The following is a 22,783-nucleotide window of genomic DNA, read 5'->3' as shown; positions in this document are numbered from 1 at the left end:
CGGAGATCTTCAAGGGATCCCAGTGCATACCATTTGGTATGAGTTGCACTCCTTTATTTTTGTCCACCTTATCTTTTAACTTATTGATTGTATTATTGTATTTATTGCACTTGTACTTGAGAATGACTATTCCCTATTATAGGGTAATTATATTTTGTTACTAATAAATACATGCTTTTATCCCTATTGGGTTCAATATACAGATGTGTCTTGCTACCTATTTGCCTATCGCGCTACAAATGTGCGCATGCATCGCACCATGTGATTACCCGCAGCAGCATGCTCTACGGTACGCTACTGCGCGCACTGCGATCGCACCATGAATTCCTATGGAACGCAGTGCGCGTATCCGCGCGCGGCGTACGCAGCAATAATGTAGCAGGACACATCTGTATTATTCCCTCCAGAGGGTAAGGATATTACATATTATTTTATTACCTATGGCTTCTTGATTTTTGTTCTACTCTTTTTAAAGTCAGGGCGCCATCGTCTTATCTCTACCTATACATTTGTTGAAACGATTCTGGCAATTGGGAACACTGTGAAAAGCAAAGTTAATTTCTGTTTACACGCAGATCTTGTGTATATTACATATAAGTGTAGCGCAGAGTGTCTTCTTGTGCGATTTTTTCCCGGAAAATGCATCGTATTCGCAAACAATGCAGGATAACGTGGCATTTCGCATGTAGATACAGCCGCAGTCGCACATAGAATATAGGCATGCCGCATATCACTTTAATCAGCAGAAGCATTGAGAATAAGAAGGACTATAACGGAAAAAGTTGCACGAAAAGATGCTCGGCGCTACAGAGTGGCGAGGCGCTCACACGGTATGTGTAAAGCGACTTGTAGCGCACGGAGGATAGATGTATGTGAACACGTGTACTTAAGGTAAAACTTTAATAGGTTCAATTTAGGGATCAGCGGGTTCGGTTCCCTGAGAACCGAACCCACCCGAACTTCGGGGATCTGGGGCAATCCGAGCCCAAGCTTGGATCTCCCTGTCTGCCCCAGATCCCTTTCCCGAGGCAAAACCTCGAGATCTGCTATCGGAACTCGAGGTTTTGCCTCGAACGGCCATTTAAAAAAAATGCCTTTGCCTTTAATGGGCAAAGTGCTGATTGGCTGACAGAGCCGTCTGTCACGGCTCTCAGCCAATCAGCATTATGGTGCTCATTTGCATGTAGCACGGACACGGGAGATCCGTGCTACATGCATCTGTGTGATTGACAGTGACACAGAGCACAGATGGATCAGTGAGACCCGTCTGTGCTGCTGTGTATTTCAATGACACAGAGGCACGCACGGACCAGGAGATCCGTGCTACTTGCATCTGTGTCATTGACACAGAGTACTGACGGGCCCGTGAGACCCGTCTGTGCTGCTGTAAAAAAAAAAAAACCTGTGTAAAAAAAGAAAAAAAATGGCGTGCACCCCCCCCAAAAAAGAGCAACCAGCCCCAGGCATTAGTGACCCAGTGCTGGGTGTGCTTAAATACAGGGGACAAACGATGTAGGGGTCCCCTGTACTTAAGCACAACCAGCACCGGGCTAGTCAGAACCAGCCCTGGTTGCCAAAATACGGGGGACAAATGACATAGGGGTCCCCCGTATTCTGCGCAACCAGCTCTGGGCTCTGATCCGGTCCTGGTTCTGGAAATACAGGGAAAATAATGAGTAGGGTTCCCCTGTATGTTCCAGAACCAGCACTGGACTTTTTCTAGTGGGGGGCTGATGCCACAGCCAGGGGAGCCCTTTCACCGGGCCCCCCAGCCCAGGCCGGGGATCCCTGGAGAGCTGGGGACCCCCCCAATAAAGGGGTCGCCCTCTCCAGGGCACCCCAGGCCCAGGCGGGTGGCGGATTGATTGTGCGGTGTAAATAAAGAACATCAAACATTGGGCCTGATTCAGAGCCACTCGTAAGCGGCAGCTCGTTCGCTCCGAGCGATGTTTGGCCAACTGCGCATGCGTACGGATCGTTATACGCATGCGCAAACCAGTCAGTGCGGTCGAAATTCATGTGCTCGCAAAATAGCGAATGCCTGATAATTTGAGTGACAGAATGAGGCGTGTGTGGGTGGTAACAGGGGAAGGTGCTTGAAAACGGGGAGTGGAGATCAGAACGCAGGCGTGCTTAGAGGTCAAAACGGGCGTTTTATGGGTGTGCATAATTAAAACAGCAGCGTCATTGACCACGTCACTGGGTTATTTTATAGCCAGAACTGCTCGCAAAATTGTGGTAGCAAAAACCGACCACAAGAATAGCGAGCAGTTCATACCCTGGTCGATGTACTCGATTAATCTAATAAACAGCGGACATGACGTAGGATGCGAGCGGCCAGGGGGCGTAGTTTCCCAAAAACGACCGCAAGTTTTGTTTGCTCGTTCAGACCTAGAGGGAACCCTACTCATTTTTTTTCCCTGTATTTCCAGAACCAGGACCGGATCAGAGCCCAGAGCTGGTTGCGCAGAATACGGGGGACCCCTACGTCGTTTGTCCCCCGTATTTTGGCAACCAGTGCTGGTTCTGACTAGCCCGGTGCTGGTTGTGCTTAAGTACAGGGGACCCCCTACGTCGTTTGTCCCCTGTATTTAAGCACACCCAGCACTGGGTCACTAATGTCTGGGGCTGGTAGCTCTTTTTTGGGGGCGTGCACGCCATTTTTTTCTTTTTTTACACAGGTTTTTTTTTTACCACAGCAGCACAGACGGGTCTCACGTGCCCGTCAGTGCTCTGTGTCAATGACACAGATGCAAGTAGCACGAATCTCCTGGTCCGTGTGTGCATCTGTGTCATTGAAATACACAGCAGCACAGACGGGTCTCACTGATCCATCTGTGCTCTGTGTCAATCACACAGATGCATGTAGCACGGATCTCCCGGGTCCGTGCTACATGCAAATGGGCACCATAACGCTGATTGGCTTCCTGTCTGCCACTGCAGTGCCACTCCTAGATGGGCCACGTGTTTGTGCCGCCCACTTGTGTCGCTTAGCATAGTCATCCAGCTACCTCGGTGCAACCTTTTGGCCTAAAAACAATATTGTGAGGTGTTCAGGATAGAGTGGAAATTAGTGGAAATTAATGTTATTGGGGTTAGTAATAGCGTAGGAACAAAAAAAGGCCCATTTTATGTGATTTTAGCGTTTTTTTTTATTTTTTAAGAAAAAATCCAGATCCAAAACACAAAACCCAGAACCCAAAACACGGAAGGGTGGTTTTGGCAAAATCAATACAGATCCAAAACACGAAGAAAAATCCAGATCCAAAAACAAAACACGAAAAGTGGCCGGTGCACACCCCTAGTTCAATTCTAAGACTATGGGCTCTATTTACTACAATCCGCATATTGAATGCGGATTGTAGTGTGATATTACCGAGTGAATTCGCATTGCGAATTCAGGCAATATCACAGGGATTTACTATAAATCCAATGCAGCGACAGAGTTTGCGATAAAGCTCTGTCCCTGCGGATCCCATAAACACTCTAGTCGCGGTATTTTCTGAAAAATACCGCGACTAAGAGGCCGCGCATGCGCCGACCCACCGTCGCTGCTGCCCCCCCACCGGCGCTAAGCCCCGCCCCCCACGATCGCGGACCCCCGCGACCTCACCTCCCCTCCCTCATTACACTTACCTGCATCCTCCTGGCCTCCGGTGATCTTCTCCAGGCTTCCCGATCAGGTGATCTCCCATACTGCACTGGGGCCCGATCACCTGATGACCGGGCAGCAGTGCACTGTGGGAGACCAGCTGACCGGAGAGGAGCCATCACCGGAGGCCCAATCACCGGTCCATGGAGTCAGGTAAGTAAAAAAAAAATGTTTCATTTTTTTTTTTCTTTTTTTTACAGCAATCAGCTTGCGGTCTATTTAGACCACATAGCTGATTACTGGTACCGGCTCCCGGCTCTGCTCTCCCCGTTAGAGCAGAGTGGGAGCCCGGTAACCGGGGGAGACCCTGGATAACGCCACCTCCAGGTGGCGTTATTATCACAGGGCTTCCCCCGGTATTTTTTTACAATTTATTTTTAGTAACTATGGTCGGATCACATTTCCCATTACAATTATGGGAAATGCGATCTGCTTTACTAAAAATAAGTGATACTAGGGGGTTGGAGTAGAATTTTACTAATTCTACTCCAATTGCCCTATAGTAACTACAGGTGAAACTAAAATAATGTGAAAAGGGTGTGAAAACACCCTTTTTCACTTTATTTTAGTAAAAATAATGTTAATAAATAGAGCCCTATGATGTAAATGTTACGGCCTGCGACTTGCAGGCATTGGCGAGTCTGCTCAATGCTTTACAGGGGCAATTATGTGAAAGTCAAAATCAGGTTGGTTTTGCCTTTTAAATGATTGCCCCTTTAAAACATTGGGCAGACTCACCAGAAACTCACTGACGCCTATATCGTGCAGGCTATTTCATGTACACATATATCTATTGAATTGAATAAGTAAAATAAATGTATGCAAAATACTACTTGCTAATGGGTTTACTGTAAAGTAGGCTTCTGAAAAGGGAAACACTTCTTGGTAGAATTGGCAAATATAAGTAGTATATGTTATTACGTTTGGAGCGGTAACCTGGTGCTCATTGATTTAGTGGAGTCAGATAGTGGAATCGGTATGATTTACCGCCGGACGCCTGTCCGGCGGTTGGAATCCCGCCAGCAGCTGCCCGACATGGGTGAAAATAGGTAAGTATTGTCTAACCTAATTCCCTCCCCTAACCCTCCTTAGGGGTGCCTAACCCTAACCTTCCCCCCAAGTGCCTAACCCTAATCCCCCCTCTAAGTGCCTAAACCTAACTCCCCCCTTCCCCGCCGCCCAAACCTAAGTCCCCCGGGGGGGTGCCTAACCCTAAGTCCCCCCCGGGGGTTGCTAACCCTAACCCTCCCTCCCCCTAGCCTAACCCTAACCTCCGGGGGGTGCCTAACCCTGTCCTCCCCGGGAGCCCTAAACCTAACCCTCCCCCCAGCGGCTGTTGGCGCCCGGCATCCCTTCGATCGGGATGCCGGGCGCCGGTCTCCCGGCGTCGGTAAAGTGACAGGCGTCTAGATTTAGACGCCTGTCATTTAACCCTCGCCGGGATAAAGCAGTAGGGAAGCTGGCCGTCGGGATTACGTCCGCCGGCTTCCCGACTGCAAACCCAGATATTCCCTTCTGTTTATTGCAATTTTTTTGGTGTTTGAAGCTTACAGAGTCCAACACAACTGGGTCAGGAGCTTGTTCAGTGAGTACTAAAGAGTTTGGGGGACTTACTGTACAATGCATAAACAATTTTAATTGGGAGCAGCCACCGGGGGTGGTAGTAGCTTTAATACATGACTCCAAGCCACATATTTGAACCTCCCGTACTGCACAGAAATTTGGAAGACAACCAATTTTAGTCATCACAGGGCCTTGATTTAGCAAGGAACGCAGCTGCTAATATGCACGCAATCGGCCGATTGTTGCGTCTGCAGATGCGTATGTATCGCAGTGTGCGTGTGCGAACTAGCCACTGTGCTCGGGACTGCAATCGCAGAGGATACGTAGACCCACGGCACAGTGATTGACAGGAAATGCTGTTTGTGGGTGGTGACGGGACGGGACGGGACGGGGCTGGGCGGCTGAATGCAGGCGTGTCAGTGCGTTTTAACGACGTTGCAGGGGCGTGCATTTATTAGCCACTGCGATACCGTACGCAGCCTAAAGCCTCATACTGTGTGCTAAAGTAAGCAATTCCTGAGTAAGGTCTATGCATATGGGTCCGATGGTACTCGATTGTACCGATGGTTTTCGCTATTCTGCTAAACATTACGGATGTACATATGGTAAAGTGGGCGTCCTTATGTGGTGCTGAGATTGCATTGCAATCGCAGTGGTTTGGCTTGCTATCGCAGTTGAACTGCGTGCATACGCAGGATTGCAATCCGTAGTGACTCAGGCCCACAGTCTGGACCATTAGGGTAAAATGAGATCATGCATAATGGAAAATCATTTGTACTATAACTCCATTCGCTTATGTTTTATGCCATGAGCTGAGCAGGAAGCAGGAAATAGGAAGTGGACTGATCCAGTCATTTCACGGGGTGGAACAAACAACATCTCTGTAATTTGGTCCTCATCACTCACAGTATATCTCCTGGGGACTGCTGAACAAACCACACTGAGACTTAATGTACCCCTGCTAAGTACCTTTTAATTCCCCATAGTACCAAACAAATATTGCTTTTGAACTTACAATGGTTGGGCTTCAATTACATTTTTATTTAATAAGACATTTTTATTGTAATAAATTGTATTTGTGGTTCCCCATTTACTTTAACAGCTTATTGCACCTATAACAACATTTACACCAAATCAATGCAAACATTTTTTAATTCACTACAAAAGGATGAGAGGCGTAGGTTAGCCCAGACAGCCATAGGAGAGGGGCACTAGCTCTGCGACACTTACTGTACAATAGATGAAGTCACCTGTGCGTGATTAAATAAATCCACAAAACATGACCTGCTGGTGGTATTTGAGGACTGGAATTGAGAACCCCTGCACTGCAGGGAGATGCAGTGAGATTAAACTTCTAAAGACGCACTTTTTGGACTATGCAGTTTATGGACAAGTCCCTTCTAGTTGACTGCTATGACATAACCGCTCGCTGAGTCCATCCCGCTGAACACTGAATTTAAATTTGAATGGTGGGAAGAGATATTAGACTGGACTCCTGGGAAAAGGTACTTAGATGCAAAGGATAGTAAGTGGAAGGAGATGGCTTGTTTCAGCCGGACACATAGGGGCAGGCAGATGTCACTGTTTATGGACATCTCATTTAAAGAATATGTCCACTTAAATAAATATTTTAATATCAAAACCCCCCTCCTAATGATACACGTAGGGCCTGACTGTGAGTCACATCCACGTCATTTATACATCTGCGTAAGTATGAAAATGGCGCTACACAGCCTTTCCCTGGTGTAAAGTCATGTGTCCGATTGTGCAAGGACTGAGACGCCCATTATCAGAGTCCATAGACACTGAAATACCGCTTAGTGCATCTTTAGACGTCACCATCAGTCCCACCATCAAAACCTGCACCAGCCCTATGGCAGGAGCCGATTATCTGTCTGTATATGGCCTCTCATGTGAGCGGTTCTGCGTCTTTGTACGTAAAAACTATCAGACCCATTACACGCCAATAAGTCAGATCATCTCTGTGCGCCTGCTTAGCCACCTCCCTATCAGTGCCCAGGGATGCACGTCTCCCGTGAGCCTCAATCGTAACTGGGACTCTGGGTATGGAAACTGGACCCATGAGCAGAAGGATAAAGAATAAAGATCCACTGCGTCCGACACAGAACCAGGCCCATAACAGTTTGTCATGTCACCATGATTTGCTTCTATTTTAAAGAGGGGATATGTACAGTATATATATATATATATATATATATATATATACCAGTGACGTGTGGTGAGGGGAATGGCTGGGGAGGCACATATGGAGATGGGTCTGAGTGCTGGGAGCCTGTCTCACCCCCTACTCACTGTTACTCTCCCCTACACTAATCTTCAGAGTCCATTGATTCTCCTACCTGCATCACTGTCTCTTCTCTTGCTTCTGCTGACTAAGCTCCAATCCTTAAATACTGCAATGCACCACCTGGTCACATGACACACCCAAGGTGTCCATCCGTGCTCAAGGCATGCCCCCCATACTCAGAAGCACGCCTCTATTAGCTCTTTCTGTGCAGCTTACTGCCCATGGTGTGGCCCCGCCCCCAGCTCTGCAAGCAGTCTGACTATACAGAAGTGAGGCTGAGCAGTTGCTGCCTCAACTCTCATCCCCCTGCAGTCCCAGGGAGCTCCACAAAGCTGGTGAGTGTTAACTATAAAAATTATTACAATAAACAAAGGAGATGTTTATAAGTTATAAATATCCTCTTTGTATTATTCTAATAATTTTTATATGAAATCTCAGGAGTATGACAGGGGAGGCTCAGCCTCCCCTAACTGCACATCCCCAATATGTGTGTATATATATATATATATATATATATATATATATACATACATTGTATATAAAAGCTTTCTATAACCTTAAGGTCCAATAAAAAAAGGCATTTTTAATAGATATAAATACATACTTAAAAAGGTCAATTTTCTGCCAAATTATGCAAATAAATATTCCATGTAAAATCACATTTGACATCCTGTATAACTGAATTCCAGCTACAGAGACCTTCCCATCAGCCAGCTCAGGCTCTGAGCGGATCTCTGAAGCTTTTGTGAAGCAGAAGTGTCTTAGCATACAAAGAGTGTGGAGATAAAATGTCTCCTGTATTTCAAAAATCCAGCAATATAGGAAAATATATTCATATTAGATGTTGCTTATTAATTACAATTCAATTTCAATATAAAAAAAAAATAGGAATGCTTTACTTATAATACTTAAAAGCCTATTGTCATTGCAGTACTGCTTTGGGTTGAAGAAGTGGAATCTTCCAGTTTATTTAGCCTTGTTTACAGCTCTCGGGGTATGATAGTGAATTGGGAGACTGGGCTGCTGGACTCCAGGTCTAATGCGGTTATAAAACACTCCACAGCAGCTTCATGCTTCCCCTGTGCTTGTAAAACTTCTCCGAGTCCCTTCCAAGAATCATGCGACGTGCTCTGAATTTGTACAGCGTCTCGGAGAAACTTCTCAGCCAGGCTGTTCCGCCCAAGTCTTTTCAGCACAAGCCCCTGGAACCAAAAACAGAAGACCTTGTTACACGAACTTACTTATACAATTGTTTAGGTTTTGGCTTACAAACTAGATGCAAATGTGCAGCAATCCATCAAATCAACCCACCCACCCGACATAACCTAAGTTATCATCCAATTAAATCTAATGGATTTCATGAAGAGAGAACACGCATCCCTAGAGTGACAGTCGATCACTGTTGAATTTGGTGACATGTGATTGGTCATCTTGTATGAGATCCAGCCAGTCGGCACTGGGGCAGAGGGGGCAGGTTACTTGTCACGTGCAGTGGTGCTTCTTACTATGGTCAAATGCACAGACTGATAGAGTTAATTTTCCAATACCCCTAATAATGCTCTTCGTGGGACATTGAACTTTGTTATGGGGCCAACTTAACTCTATTTGTAAGAGAGAGAGAGAGAGAGAGAGAGCGCACTATTGGGTTAGGAGTGGTCCATTTACTTGGTTATACTGCAAGTGAATGCAAGGGTGTCATTGGAGTGTCAAGAGGATTGGTGGGGGGGGTGATCAATGAAGCCCAACTGCAAGTTTCCAACCAAATGTCAGACGTGTTGATAGGCGGTGTCACCTTTTGCAGGAATGACTTAATAGCAAATAATATCCTATACTTCCTTTCTCCGCTTGTAAAAAAAAAAATTAGAATTAGTGACGGCCATACGCTACAGACAGTATTAGTGACCGCCATATACTACAAACTGCATTAGTGACTGCCATATACTAGACATTAGTGACCGCCATATACTACATACAGCATTAGTGACTGCCATATACTACACACAGCATCAGTGACCGCCATATACCACAGACAGCATTAGTGATCGCCATATACTAGACAGCATTAATGACCACCACATACTACACACTGAATTCTGAACGCCATATACTATAGACATTAGTGACAGACATTAGTGACGGCCATATACTACAGACAACATTAGTGACCACCATATACTACAGAGAATTAGTGACTGCCATACACTACAGACATTTGTGACTGATATATACTACGTACAGCATTAGTGACCGCCATATACTAAAGACAGCATTAGTGGACGCCATATACTACAGACAGTCAATCTGACTTATTATACTGTCGCTAGCTGCAGGACCTAATGCAAAGCGCCACCTGCACCAACATCTGCACCACCACTAGTTCTGCCTGCCCCTGGCCCTGGTTGCCTAATGGAAGAAAAACGGCTCTGCTACATTTGCTATATAGTGAGTAGAGGGCCAAAACTCTAAGTATGGGACATGTATATAGATTTATGAACTGTATTATTATTATTTTATATAAGGCAACTTGCAGTTTAGGTTTAGTGGTCAATTACAGCAGCAGTCTATGCCCCATTATGTTTGGGAGATACGTCTTAGAACTGTAGCCTCTCCTCGTTGTGTGACCAGAGAGCTGGACAGTAGAAATGTAACTAGTTCTGTAGAGTTTGGCAGCTCAGTAATGAAAGCATCCTGATAACAGCCTGATTAGGACTGTATGCTTTCGCACAGTTAATTAGCTCTGTATGTATCACGTCTATATAAACCTGCAGTCTCTCGTAATTAGCTGTCAGTTTAAAATGACTCGTAAATGAGCCAATCATTGTTCTGCTTGTGCTTGCTGACCTGTTTCCCTGCTGGCATAACAGAAAAGTGCGTCATCTTGATAAATGGTCCTGTCCGTCTTGGGCATCTTCTGTGTCACTGCTGGTTTGTAACTGAATATGAAGCAATTAGTGGTGAATTACAAGACACCAGAACTGTGAGTTTTGCTAATATGTTTCTCTGACAGCAAATTTCCTTCCTTGCACTCTTTCCTATAATAGCTCAATAAACAGACATTTGTTTGCAGGAATAAGACTTGTGTGACTTAGGCAACAGGAATGCATTGTATCCAGGATTCGGCTGAATACTAAGGGCTGGAATTAGAGCCTGTACTTGAGGTCCCCTAGGCCTGGAGAGTCACAACAGATATACAATAAAAGTATACTAGGTAGGTTACGACACCACAGGATATGCGTGTACAGGGAATGGGATTGAAATGTCGGTGGCTGTTTTAGCCGCCGGTTCAAATCCTGACAGAGGCTGCCCGACAGGATCAAGTACCCTAGCCTCCCCTGTTACCACCCCCTAACCCTCCCTTAGTGGTGCCTAACCCTATCCTCTCCCACTAGTGCCTAACCCTAACCTACCCTTACCGCTCCCTAACCTTAACCCTCCTGGGGGGGGTCCCTATCCCTAACCTCTCCCTGGGGGTGCCGAACCCTAATCTCCTCCCCAAAACCTAATCCTAACCCCGCTACACTCCCTAATCCTAAACCCCCCCCCTCCCTCTGCAGCTAACGCTAAGGGTGCCCCGGACTTACCTTCTTTTGGGATGTCGTCCTCGGTGTTCCGGCATCAGGATTATGATAGGCGTCGGTATTTCGACACCTGTCATAACTCCCTAGCCGGCATTCCACTGTCAGGATTGTGACCGGCGACTCACGTGTCTACATCCCGTGTACAGAGGCGTATTGCTGACCGCATGTGTCCTGATCTAAAGACACGTACTGACGGTGACCACCATGACCACACATCTTTACTAGCAGCCTGGACAGGTTACCAATAACATGAAGGGACAGTCGGCGTGGGGTCCCTCTTGCAAAAGTGGCAATAAATACCAGACAGAGGTACATCACAGTGTGTGGCCCCTGATACGGGGGATCCAGCCGTGCCTGGGCCCCGGTTTTCTTGCCAACGTGACTATGGAGTAAGTGCACAAGTATCAGAGCAAAACGGATTTATCGCAGACATCTCTGTACTGACCACACAGTAACATTCGGGGGAAAAATAAAAGTGGTTCCCAAACTTTTCTTGACTCATGGATGCCCTACCACAAGTCTCTTATTGAGAAAGTCAGCAAAATGATTGAATGAAGTAAATTGTGCTGTTTTTATGTCATCCTTATGCTGAATTATGTGATGGTGCATTTCTGTTTCTCCGATTATATAATTGACAGCCATCAGCACTGCTTTTGCCTATCACACCGCCCATAAATAATTGGATTTGGTCCTGGACCACCAACCCATGGCATCCCAGCTTGGGAACCACTGTGTTAGAGTGATTTCTTTATCATGGAAACATTTCAGCACTAAGCAGATGCCAAAAGCCTTATGTATAGCCAGAACTCAGGAGCTCACTCTTCTCCTGGAAGATTAAACTAATAAAATACTTTCATTTCAGAAAACCACTAACTGGATGTGGTACAAAATGTTCACATCTGACATGATTTCGACATTAATCTTGTGGAAAGCGGGGAGGGGGCTTGGACTGCACACCCTCATTTTAAACATAATAAGAGATGCTACCATGCTGAGACTTGTAGTACACTGCAGGGAACATTGCCAGAATGTCAACAGTCGGCATGTCAATATTGCGTTTTGCCATCATTCTAGGTCTAGCCCTAACCCTTACCGCAGCCCAAATCTTACCCTTACTGCAGCCTATCCCTAATATCGGATGTGCACATTCTCTCTGTCGATATTTACAAGGTCACAATTTTGTCCAAGAGGACATTGTAGGACAGACTGAATTAGCCGTGAGGTTTACCCTGCAGCTAATTGTCAGCCCTGCGCTAATCCGTGAAGCTCCACATCCCTGAGCATTAAGCCCCAGAGGGTGCACTTAAAGCGGATTTTCACTCGCAGCTTCAGGAGCGTAATGCACAGAAAAACCCGTACGCGGAAACTATGGGTTAATGTGCACAACTTGTGGATTTACCGCAACTGAAAAACGGACTAATAATTGAATAGCTCCGGGCATTAAACCCGGAGAATTACGCGTGTGGTAAACACTGATGGTAATTGAATCTGTGAATGCTGTCAAAATTCAGACTATGGCCCGTATTCAATTTGAGGCGAAAAGCTGTTTTCGTTTGTTTTTGGTGGAAACTTTTCGCCGATGACGTCATTTTTGCCTGTTTTGACTTTACTCCGTATTCAATTTGGAAGACTTTTCACCTAGGCGGAAAGTCAATGCAATGTACTTGGCGGAAAAGTTTGGCCTATGAATAGCAGGCGGAAAAAAGTGCAGAATTGGGGTTTTGGGGTGCAACGTTGCAGGAACCCCCGTGCAGCCTTCAGACAGTCCCCCAAACGTAAACTGTGTAATTTTTTTTTTACAAAAACACTTAAGAACACCCAAAAAAATCACTTAGAATTTGGGGGCGAAAAAAAAAATGTTGGGGGACGAAGTTAAAAACTAGCGAACTTGACTCTGGGGGGGTCCCCAAGTATGCCCCAGGTGTTTTTTTCATTGCAGGGACTTGCGGAAGGTGGATTTTTCACGATTTTTTAAACTTAACTTTAGCAACTTTAAGATATGCTGACCCCCATTTTCAAGTACCCCAAATTTGCTGGGATAAGTTATTTTCTGCAAAAATACTCCTGAATACTATTCTGCACCACTTATACAAAAACGCTATTTAGCAGCTATTGATCCCATTTAAAAACACCAAATACCTTCAGCAAGCCTAATCGGGGGGTACCTTAGGGAACCCCCATGTCAGAGCATCTTTTGGGGGGTGTCAGGCTGATTTCCCCAAATCTGACAGTACTTTCCGCTTGTTTAAGGTTCGCCGTGTCCCGTTTTCGCCTACTTTCAAATTGAATACGGCGATACGCGGGCACGCACTCGATACTTTTCCGCCTGCTAAACAGGCGAAGTAGGCGGAAAGTCCGGGGAGGCTAAAAAGTATCGCGGGTCCGCTCAAATTGAATACGGGCCTATGTCGACATTCTGTTGTCAACATGCTGAGCTAATAAGCTACTAAAGTATTAGAAGACATAGGCCCTGATTCAGAGCCGGACGCTCTGACCAGAGCGCTCGCTCTGAATCAGGGCCCTCCTCCATTAAAATGGAGCGTCCTCCTGGACGCTCGTATAGCTGTGGGTCACCACCCACAGCATATACGAGCGTCCAACAAGATGGTCGCGATGGTCTTGACCATCGCGACCATCGGACTTGCGAGTGAAACCCTGTGGTCGGGTTTCTCAACCACAAGCCCAGGAGTGATTTTGGCTCTATCAGAGCCAAAATCACTCCCACTGACATCACTAGTGATGTCAGTGGGGCCGGCTTCAGACGGTAGGCGTTCCCATGGGAACGCCTCCATCTGGCAGGCACGCCCCCGGCACGCCCACCACGCCCCCGGCACGCTCCCTCTGTCGTGCGCATGCGCAGTGGGGACCATCGACCCACTTGCAAGCGTACTGCCGCTCGCTAGTGGGTCTGAATGACCCCCATAGTGCACCTGCTACAGTGAATTATAGGCAAAATAGTAGCCACCCTGGAGCTGGGGAAAGTGTTTTTTTATCGAGCACCGTAACAGTAATACAGCGCATAACCAAACCAAATGGGAGTACTCCTGTTATATTTTGACAATAGTTTTTAAACCTACTTTTTTTTATATCAGTAAATTAGATTAATATTTAAACTCAACAATGTAGGTGAAGTCTTCATAGCCTGTGTATTAGTGCAGGGAATGCTCTTGTGATAAGGTGAACAGCTAAGTAGCACTTCCTGGAACACTTATTACAGCTCAGACATTATGACATTACACAGAAACATTACATAGAAACATTACACAGCCATCTCTGTTCATTCTTTGCTGTCCTATATATTGAGAAGCCTTAATATTCATAATTCCTGCAATTTACATCACATTCCATTTAATTAAGTGCATGTTCAATGGAAGCTGTATTATGAAAACTCGGCTGCATTAATGCATTGCTTTTCACTCTAGGCACAACGTTCCCATTTGATTATTTAACAGATAATAATGTCTGCCACTGGATTTAGGAAAAATTGATTAACACAAGGTAAATGCGACTGGCATATTAACCTACCTCTCTTGACTTGCTGTCTCCAGACTCTCATCAAAGTCGGCAAAGCGACTACATTATGTAAGCAAGCTTTATTCTGTACAGATTATAAGGATAAATGTGCTGGGGAACATTACTGAAAATTTCAGTTATTTTTAAATCACTAGAATCCCCCTTGTTATCTGCATTAAAGTCTTGGTGTACCATTTTTAATCTGTATTCACTGAATAATTATTTGATTATGGATTAATCCAAATTTCACAGATTTTTAATCAATAACTGACTAAGACATCTGTCCTGGAGACAGTGGTGGCTGGTGCAAGGTACTGAAGCCCCGACCTGCCAGGGGCACAGTCATGCCCAAAACATGGTATGGCCACACCCCTTTAATTGAATTGGTGGCACAGCTTCTGTGCATGTGGCCCCCTACAGGCCACGCATGCACACAAGAGCCAACGACGTCCGGTGGAAGAAGCCGGACAGGGGCGGAGGGATCCGAAAGGATCCCTTCTCGCAAGCCTGACCCTTTTCCCATAGGAAGATGGCGAATGCTCCCGCAGTCAAGCCCCAAAAAGATTATATTTTCGGAGCTTGATGAATTCTGTCCCCATACTAGTGTGTGGGGTCAGCGGGCCATTACATCAGAGGAAGGTAAGCAGGAGATATCTGTGATACTAGTGTATGGGGACAGCGGGCCATTCCGTCAGAGGAAGGTAATTAGGAGATATCTGTGATACTAGTGTATGGGGACAGCGGGCCATTCCGTCAGAGGTAGGTAATTAGGAGATATCTGTGATACTAGTGTACGGAGACAGCGGGCCATTCTGTCAGAGGAAGGTAATTAGGAGATATCTGTGATACTAGTGTATGGGGACAGCGGGCCATTCTGTCAGAGGTAGGTAATTAGGAGATATCTGTGATACTAGTGTACGGAGACAGCGGGCCATTCCGTCAGAGGAAGGTAAGCAAGAGATATCTGTGATAAAATGTGAGGATACGGGGTTCTCTCAATCACCCAGACACCGAGCAGATGAAACCAACATGATGGTTTATTTTTCCACAGCACACAGAAATAGATAATATGTGAGGACAAGCGGTAAATACAGTGAACAGGCAATAAACAGGTAGCAGTCCGGATAGAGGCAGTCCCAGTAGAGTATAACATCCCAGAACAATTCCACGAAATAGCAAAGAGATCCTCAGTCCCCACAGTAGAAACTATCACTGATCACACCGCAGTGAATAGCGTATAAGTCCCCTCAAGCATTTCCGGCACCCCACACGTAGAAACTATCAGAGATCACACAGCAGTGATAGTCCCTAGGTCCAACCAAGCATTTCCAGGATCCCATACAGTAGAAGCTAATCACAGAACACACAGCAGTGAATAGCGTATAGGTCCTTGCAGAATTTCCAAAGTATAAATCCACACAGAACTGGTGATGCGTTCCACTAGCACCTTGGAAGAGCGAGACCTCTTAGCCAAAGTCAGCGACTTACATGAGCAGCTGCCTTCGGTGACCTGTTTTGAAACCTTCCAATTTCCCAAGACATTGTGACCTCCCAGCTTAATTGCACCGTTTCCTGATTGGTGCAAGTCCCTTATGCTGTCACTTTCTCCTACCTCCTCCGGATATTACTTCCCTGATGAACACCTGCTGGGTTGATTCCGTTCAGTCTAGCAGATTCAAGTGAGGCACAAAAACAGGCAAATGGAAGGAGGAGTAAATCCTGAACGTCCCCTGTGGAGGTGGGAATTAACTTAGAGGGTCTTTTCTCCTGGGAGGTGTCAACTTGCTCTCGTGGTTATGCATAACACCGACATATGGACCAGGCTAACATCAAGGCTTACTCAGTATTAAAAATTACCATTACTTACATTATTTAAGTACATAATATACCCCTGCTACTGCAAAAGTATAAGTCATGTGAATGATCACACATACACTTAGCAGACGGATGGGGGAACACAAAGGGCTAAAAAGTTAATTACTTGCTGCAAGGAATGAGATGCTGCAAATACATTTTTAACACACATCTCATTTCCTCACATTCCTCTCCCACTTTTTAGGCCTTGTTCCCCGGGGTGAATCCGGAACCATTACTGACTATGCAAGGTGGTGGTGCAGGGTAAAGCATCTTGTGGGTGAGTGTGCCACCAGTGTCCCACAGAGTAATGTAACATAAGACCAAGGCTGTGAGAAGCAGTCTAGTTAGGCAATCCGCAAGTACAAAATTACAATATAATGTGTCCCCTTTTTCCACCAGGGATTTAGCAGTTCTCTCAAGACAGATGTTAGGAGTTCCCCCTTCACATTAACCCATCCCTATCCCCAGAGCATACCAATCGGGTGTCCTAATGCCCTCACTTCTGGAACACAGGGGCAGTGGGTACCTTCCCCCTCCCCACCTTGTACAAGTAACGGCTGCCCAGGGGCAGGCAAATATTGGGGCTCTGTACATGGCACATCCACGGCAGTGTCCATTCCTTCCTCCCCCAAACACCAAATGGGAGGCTGACAACTTTCAGTGCTACATGTGGGCTCCTCAATGCCCGGGCGCCAGGATGAACCTTCTTTCTGGAACAATGCAGTTGGTGGCTGCAGGGAAGCCACCAGGACAGGTTGGTCCTGTCCCAGCCATCCCCCCTCAAAAGCCAGTGTCTCACCTGGAACTTCTTCTGGGCTGTCCTCCTCCTTGGTAACCCCCTCTACTAGCCTGGTCGGCTGGATAACTGGTGGGGTACCACTCAGGGATTTAACCGCTGAACACTCCAAACTTATCTCCACAAATGCCTCATGTTCTGTGAGATGCAGGGGGCCGGATTGTACAGTGCCTTCTCCCTGGGGTGAGAGAAGGGGTTGCAAGCGATGTCTCCTGACATCCACCTGGTCAGTATTTGCTGGAATCTTGCTAAGGGCAGGCAAATCCCCTAGCACATAGTTACAGTCCACACCACGGTAAGGGTTATTACAGTGTGATAACATATCCTCTTCTGGTTTATACTCTGATATTATGTTAACAGTCTTTGCTACCCATGTTCCATTTAAATCACAGGGTACGTACCAGCATTTTGTTTGCAACTCCACAGATTCCAAATAGCTGAATGGGAGCAATCCTCCAAAACCTTCAGGTGGAGTTAGGATAGCTTGATATACCCAGGGCAGTTTCTCCTCAGCCTCCCTCAATGATATAAATGAGTCTGCCATTACCAGTCCATCACGATGGGACTCCCCCAGCTGGATATACTGGGCAGCCTGTACCACGGTGCCATCTGCGACTGGTATGCTTGTGGTCGGGAAGGGAGACAGTCCTCCCCCAACCTCTGTGATCTCCTCTCGGACACAGTCCTCATAGATCCCTTGGCAGCTGGTTAATAGGTCTCCATCTTCCACCTCAGCAAAAGGGAAGGTGTCATGCGACTCCTCCTGGGGTGCCTGTATTGTGGGCACTGCTTCCTTTACTTGGGCGCTAGCCTCTTCCAGTATAGTATACTGGGCAGCTGTGTCCTTTGGATGTGGAAGAAGCTGTTGCAGACGGTGCCTTTCTGCATCCACCCTGCAACACTGGTCCCACCAAGCTGGGGTTTCCAGGAGCCCCCGCTCTGAGGCCTCTTCCTCTGCCACAACAAAGCACGACTCCAGGCACTCCAGCTGTTCCCACACACTCATCCGTGGACCGTGACGGAGGATAAATGTCCGATAATCAGTAAACGCTTTGGTGGGGTGCCCCTGGTCCTGGAGTATACACTGAAGGATTTTCCTGCGCGTGCCAAATTGGACAGGGACGCCTCGCAGCTGGCATTCTGCTATCAACTCCTCCATGTTAATTTCTTCCAGAGGGCTTAGGGCCCCATCTACAATGACCCCGCTCCACTGGTAACAGCTAATTTTGGGGCAAACTCCAGATCTTTCCTGTGGATCTGTCCAGGAGGACAACTTATACTGGACCTGTCCGTCTGTCTTTGGATATTGGCTTCTTTGTATCATTTGGGCCATTGTAGCCTTCACTTCCTCCGTGAATTCTTCAAACTCTGGTTGCTCCAGCATATTCCATGCGACTGCTTCACTTCTGCAGTGCATGAAAGCATCTCCCAGATAACACAATTTGTCTGTTAAGCTGGATACTCTCCACCCGCTAATCATCCTCCGAGCTTCATTCCAGTACACCCATATGTACTGCATCCTTATAATAAAATAACATATCCAGCTTCCTAGCCTGCCGACATGCTGACGTACCTCCATCCACGAGCTTCACTGCCCTGGGAGACTTGAGGCATTGACTTTCTTTCCTTAGCACCATTTTACCTTTTACAGGACTGACACCCACTCAGTTGCTGGGACCACTTTACTGCAATTTCTGATTCCTAACATATGGCCTGATCCTCTCTTCTCTATTGTTAGTGACTTCACACTTTCTCTGCTCCTTGATTGATGTCTGAATGATCCCACTGTCGCTGCCGCCAAATGTGAGGATACGGGGTTCTCTCAATCACCCAGACACCGAGCAGATGAAACCAAAGTGATGGTTTATTTTTTCACAGCACACAGAAATAGATAATATGTCAGGACAAGCGGTAAATACAGTGAACAGGCAAGAAACAGGTAGCAGTCCGGACAGAGGCAGTCCCAGTAGAGTATAACATCCCAGAACAATTCCACGAAATAGTTAAGAGACCCTCAGTCCCCACAGTAGAAACTATCATTGATCACACCACAGTGAATAGCGTATTAGTCCCCTCAAACATTTCCGGGACCCCACACGTAGAAACTATCAGAGATCACACAGCAGTGGTAGTCCCTAGGTCCAACCAAGCGTTTCCAGGATCCCATACAGTAGAAGCTAATCACAGAACACACAGCAGTGAATAGTGTATAGGCCCTTGCAGAATTTACAAAGTATAAATCCACACAGAACTGGTGATGCATTCCACTAGCACCTTGGCAGAGCGAGACCTCTTAGCCAAAGTCAGCGACTAACATGAGCAGCTGCCTACGGTGACCTGTTTTGAAACATTCCAATTTCCCAAGATATTGTGACCTCCCAGCTTAATTGCACCGTTGCTGATTGGTGCGAGTCCCTTATGCTGTCACTTTCTCCTACCTCCTCTGGATATTACTTCCCTGATGAACACCTGCTGGGTTGGTTCCGTTCAGTCTACCAGATTCAAGTGAGGCACAAAAATAGGCAAATGGAAGTAGGAGTAAGTCTGGAGCGTCCCCTGTGGAGGTGGGAATTAACTTAGAGGGTCTTTTGTTCTTGGAGGTGTTACCTTGCTCTAGTGGTTATGAATAACACAGAAATATGGACCAGGCTAACATCAAGGCTTATCCAGTATTAAAAATTACAATTACTTACGTTATTTAAGTACATAATATACCCCTTCTACTGCAAAAGTATAAGTCATGTGAATGATCACACATACACTAAGCAGACAGATGGGGGAACACAAAGGGCTAAAAAGTTAATTACTTGCTGCAAGGAATGAGATGCTGCAAATACATTTTTAACACACATCTCATTTCCTCACACTAGTGTATGGGGATGGCGGGCCATTCCTGGAGAGGAAGGTAAGCAGGAGATATCTGTGATACTAGTGTATGGGGACAACGGGCCATTCCGTCAGAGGAAGGCAAGCAGGAGATATCTGTGATACTAGTGTATGGGGACAGAAGGCCATTCAGGCAGAGGAAGGTAAGCAGGAGATATCTGTTATACTAGTGTATGGGGACAGAAGGCCATTCAGTCAGAGAGAAAGGTAAACAGGAGATATCTGTGATACTAGTGTATGGGGACAGAGGGCCATTCCGTCAAAGGAAGGTAAGCAGGAGATATCTGTGATACTAGTGCATGGGGGCAGTGGGCCATTCTGTCAGAGGAAGGTAAGCTATAGGTATTGGGTCTTATTTAATGTTGGATGTAAGTCGGTTTTTGGCCCATACAAATGTGACTTGCATAGGTTTAGCATCATTGCAGGGGCGTTTCTAGAAAGGATGGGGCCCGTGTGCAGTCTCTGTCCGGGGCCCCCTCCTCTCTCACCGGAGGCCGGCTGCTCTCAGCGGTGAGCACTGCACCTGTAGACTCTGGGCACTAGAATGTGCCCGGAGTTTACAGCATATGCGTAGGTCACCAGGAAAATGGCGCCGCTGCCATTTTCCCATTTTTTCCCTACTACGCATGCGCAAAACGCCGCACCGGCCATTTTGACAGCGTGATACCAGCGCCAATGTGGGACTCCGGAGGCAGAGAGGTAAGTATTAAAAATACGGGTGCAAGGTGTGTGGTGTGGGCCTTCCTGGACCCAGGGGCCCGTGTGCCCCACACCCATTATAGATACGCCCCTGGCTGTGACATACACCTTTTAGGAGGCGTATATTTGCATTATGTTCTATGGGAGAGAAGCACTGTGAATGTGAAGGCCATGATTAGCCAGGTTATAGATCTAATGTTGTCACTGGGAGTCCGTGACTGGAAGCATGGAGACCAGGGCTGACACGGAGGAGTCACTGACATGAATGATGGAGAATACTTCCGAATCACTAACTGAATGAATGTACAGTATACCTGACATGGAAGAACGCCATAGACTCATTTACTGCAAGGATGTAAGCTATAATGTGCCGGAGATGGAATCAGTGACTGGAAGGGATCAAACTAAATTAGGGATCCGATTGTGATACCCAGTACTGGCCTGTAACAAATAAATTTCCAGTACTGCAGCCATTGCAATAGACATAAATCAGCCCATTTTGCTTTCTGCTAGCAGAGATTGCAATGATACACAAGCACTACGGAGGGTATTGGCGCCATTTAACAGAACCTAGATTTTTATTGGGCATTGCAGCAAGGGCACAATTTGTATTGCAGCTGTCCGTCTCTCTCTAACTTTATATACAATGCTACAGACCGTTATTTACTACCAAATACAAGACCTATGATTAACCAAAGACATTTTATGAAACCATATTACACAACAGTTAAAGCCCAGCAAAAAAACTGAAATAAGACCATATATTACCAGATAACGGGAATCTGAAGGCAATTTTCTACAATAGCAATACAGTGAACAGATAAAAATAAATAAAAAAAATTCCCTTACCTATTAAACACCATAAAACCTAAGTGTAGTGTTAGGCTTTCTATTAAACCTTCAACCTTTCGCAGCCTTTGGTTCACATGAGTGATGCCTTTGAGCCCCCCTCCCCACAGTAAAGCCACTCATGATATAAGCTCTATTTATCTCTGACACACCGATGTGACTTTTACATTCTGCCATCTGTCAGCAGTTGTCTATTTACATGACGGGACCACTTGTAATTACATCTTTCTTAACAGTATCTCTTCTACATCACTGCATTTAATTTGTGCTCATTGAACTACATATTCCTTTGGTGATTAGAGGAACTATCTGATGAAACATTGGACGACATTAATAGAACATCTGTTTATTTGCATGTATATTAATCACACTTCTAATTAGGATCGATGGATTATGAAACTGTTTTTATCAACTGCCCTACTACGCCAAGAAACTAATGAACTATTAACAGCTATATAGTATTATGAGAGTATATTATTATATATCGGAATCTGTTGATAGATATACAATACAGACATATAGAAAAACAGTGGCATGTTTGCTTTACCTACAAGGTCCCCTGTGGTGCTGACTCTAGTTCCCTGTGTTGAAGGCACAGAACAAACAGGCTGGATATCCCATAAGACAAAAGAGATCTGTTCGTTAATCTAGTTTTCTATCATCTACCACAGGCAACAGCTAGAATTACAGCATGTTTATAGTGAATTATATTATGATGTTGTATTTATGTTTTATTACAATAGAACAGGGACGGGGAACCTTTTGATATATATACCATTATTCGCGGGCCCAGAGCAGGCCACGCCCCCTCCATGTGATATCACACAGGTGTGGGGCCACAATCGCCGATGATTACAGCAATGCCCCGAGCATCCTGAGGATGCTCCAGGGAGCTGTAAGGGCAGCGGTGTGACCGTCTGAAGCGTCCTAAGGATGCCCCAGATGGCACTGCTGCATAGATTCTGGCTGCAGGGTGCCATTCTAGGCACCCTGCTAGCCAGATGAGGACAGCAGAAAAAAGCTCCAAGGGCCAGACCAAATGATTCCGAGGGCTTTATACGGCCCCCGGGCCTGAGGTTCCC

At 46.1% G+C, this 22,783-nt stretch overlaps 1 protein-coding gene across 1 annotated transcript in view; it reads right to left on the bottom strand.

Annotated features, from left to right (window-relative positions):
- Positions 1-6,176: 6,176 nt before the first annotated feature.
- The window catches only part of TTC7A (tetratricopeptide repeat domain 7A), a 472,360-nt gene continuing 455,753 nt past the window's right edge, over positions 6,177-22,783 (bottom strand). The window contains exon 20 of the mRNA XM_088450682.1: positions 6,177-8,725. Within this exon, the coding sequence (XP_088306808.1) occupies positions 8,504-8,725 (222 nt within the window). The 3' untranslated portion in view covers positions 6,177-8,503. The remainder of the gene's footprint in view (positions 8,726-22,783) is intronic.

Source organism: Taudactylus pleione, unplaced genomic scaffold (genome assembly GCF_031769625.1).
Source record: "Taudactylus pleione unplaced genomic scaffold, aTauple2 ptg000522l, whole genome shotgun sequence".
Classification (NCBI taxonomy): domain Eukaryota; kingdom Metazoa; phylum Chordata; class Amphibia; order Anura; family Myobatrachidae; genus Taudactylus; species Taudactylus pleione.
The sequence above is the reverse complement of the archived record's forward strand: the minus strand, read 5'-3'. Positions and strand labels throughout refer to the sequence as shown.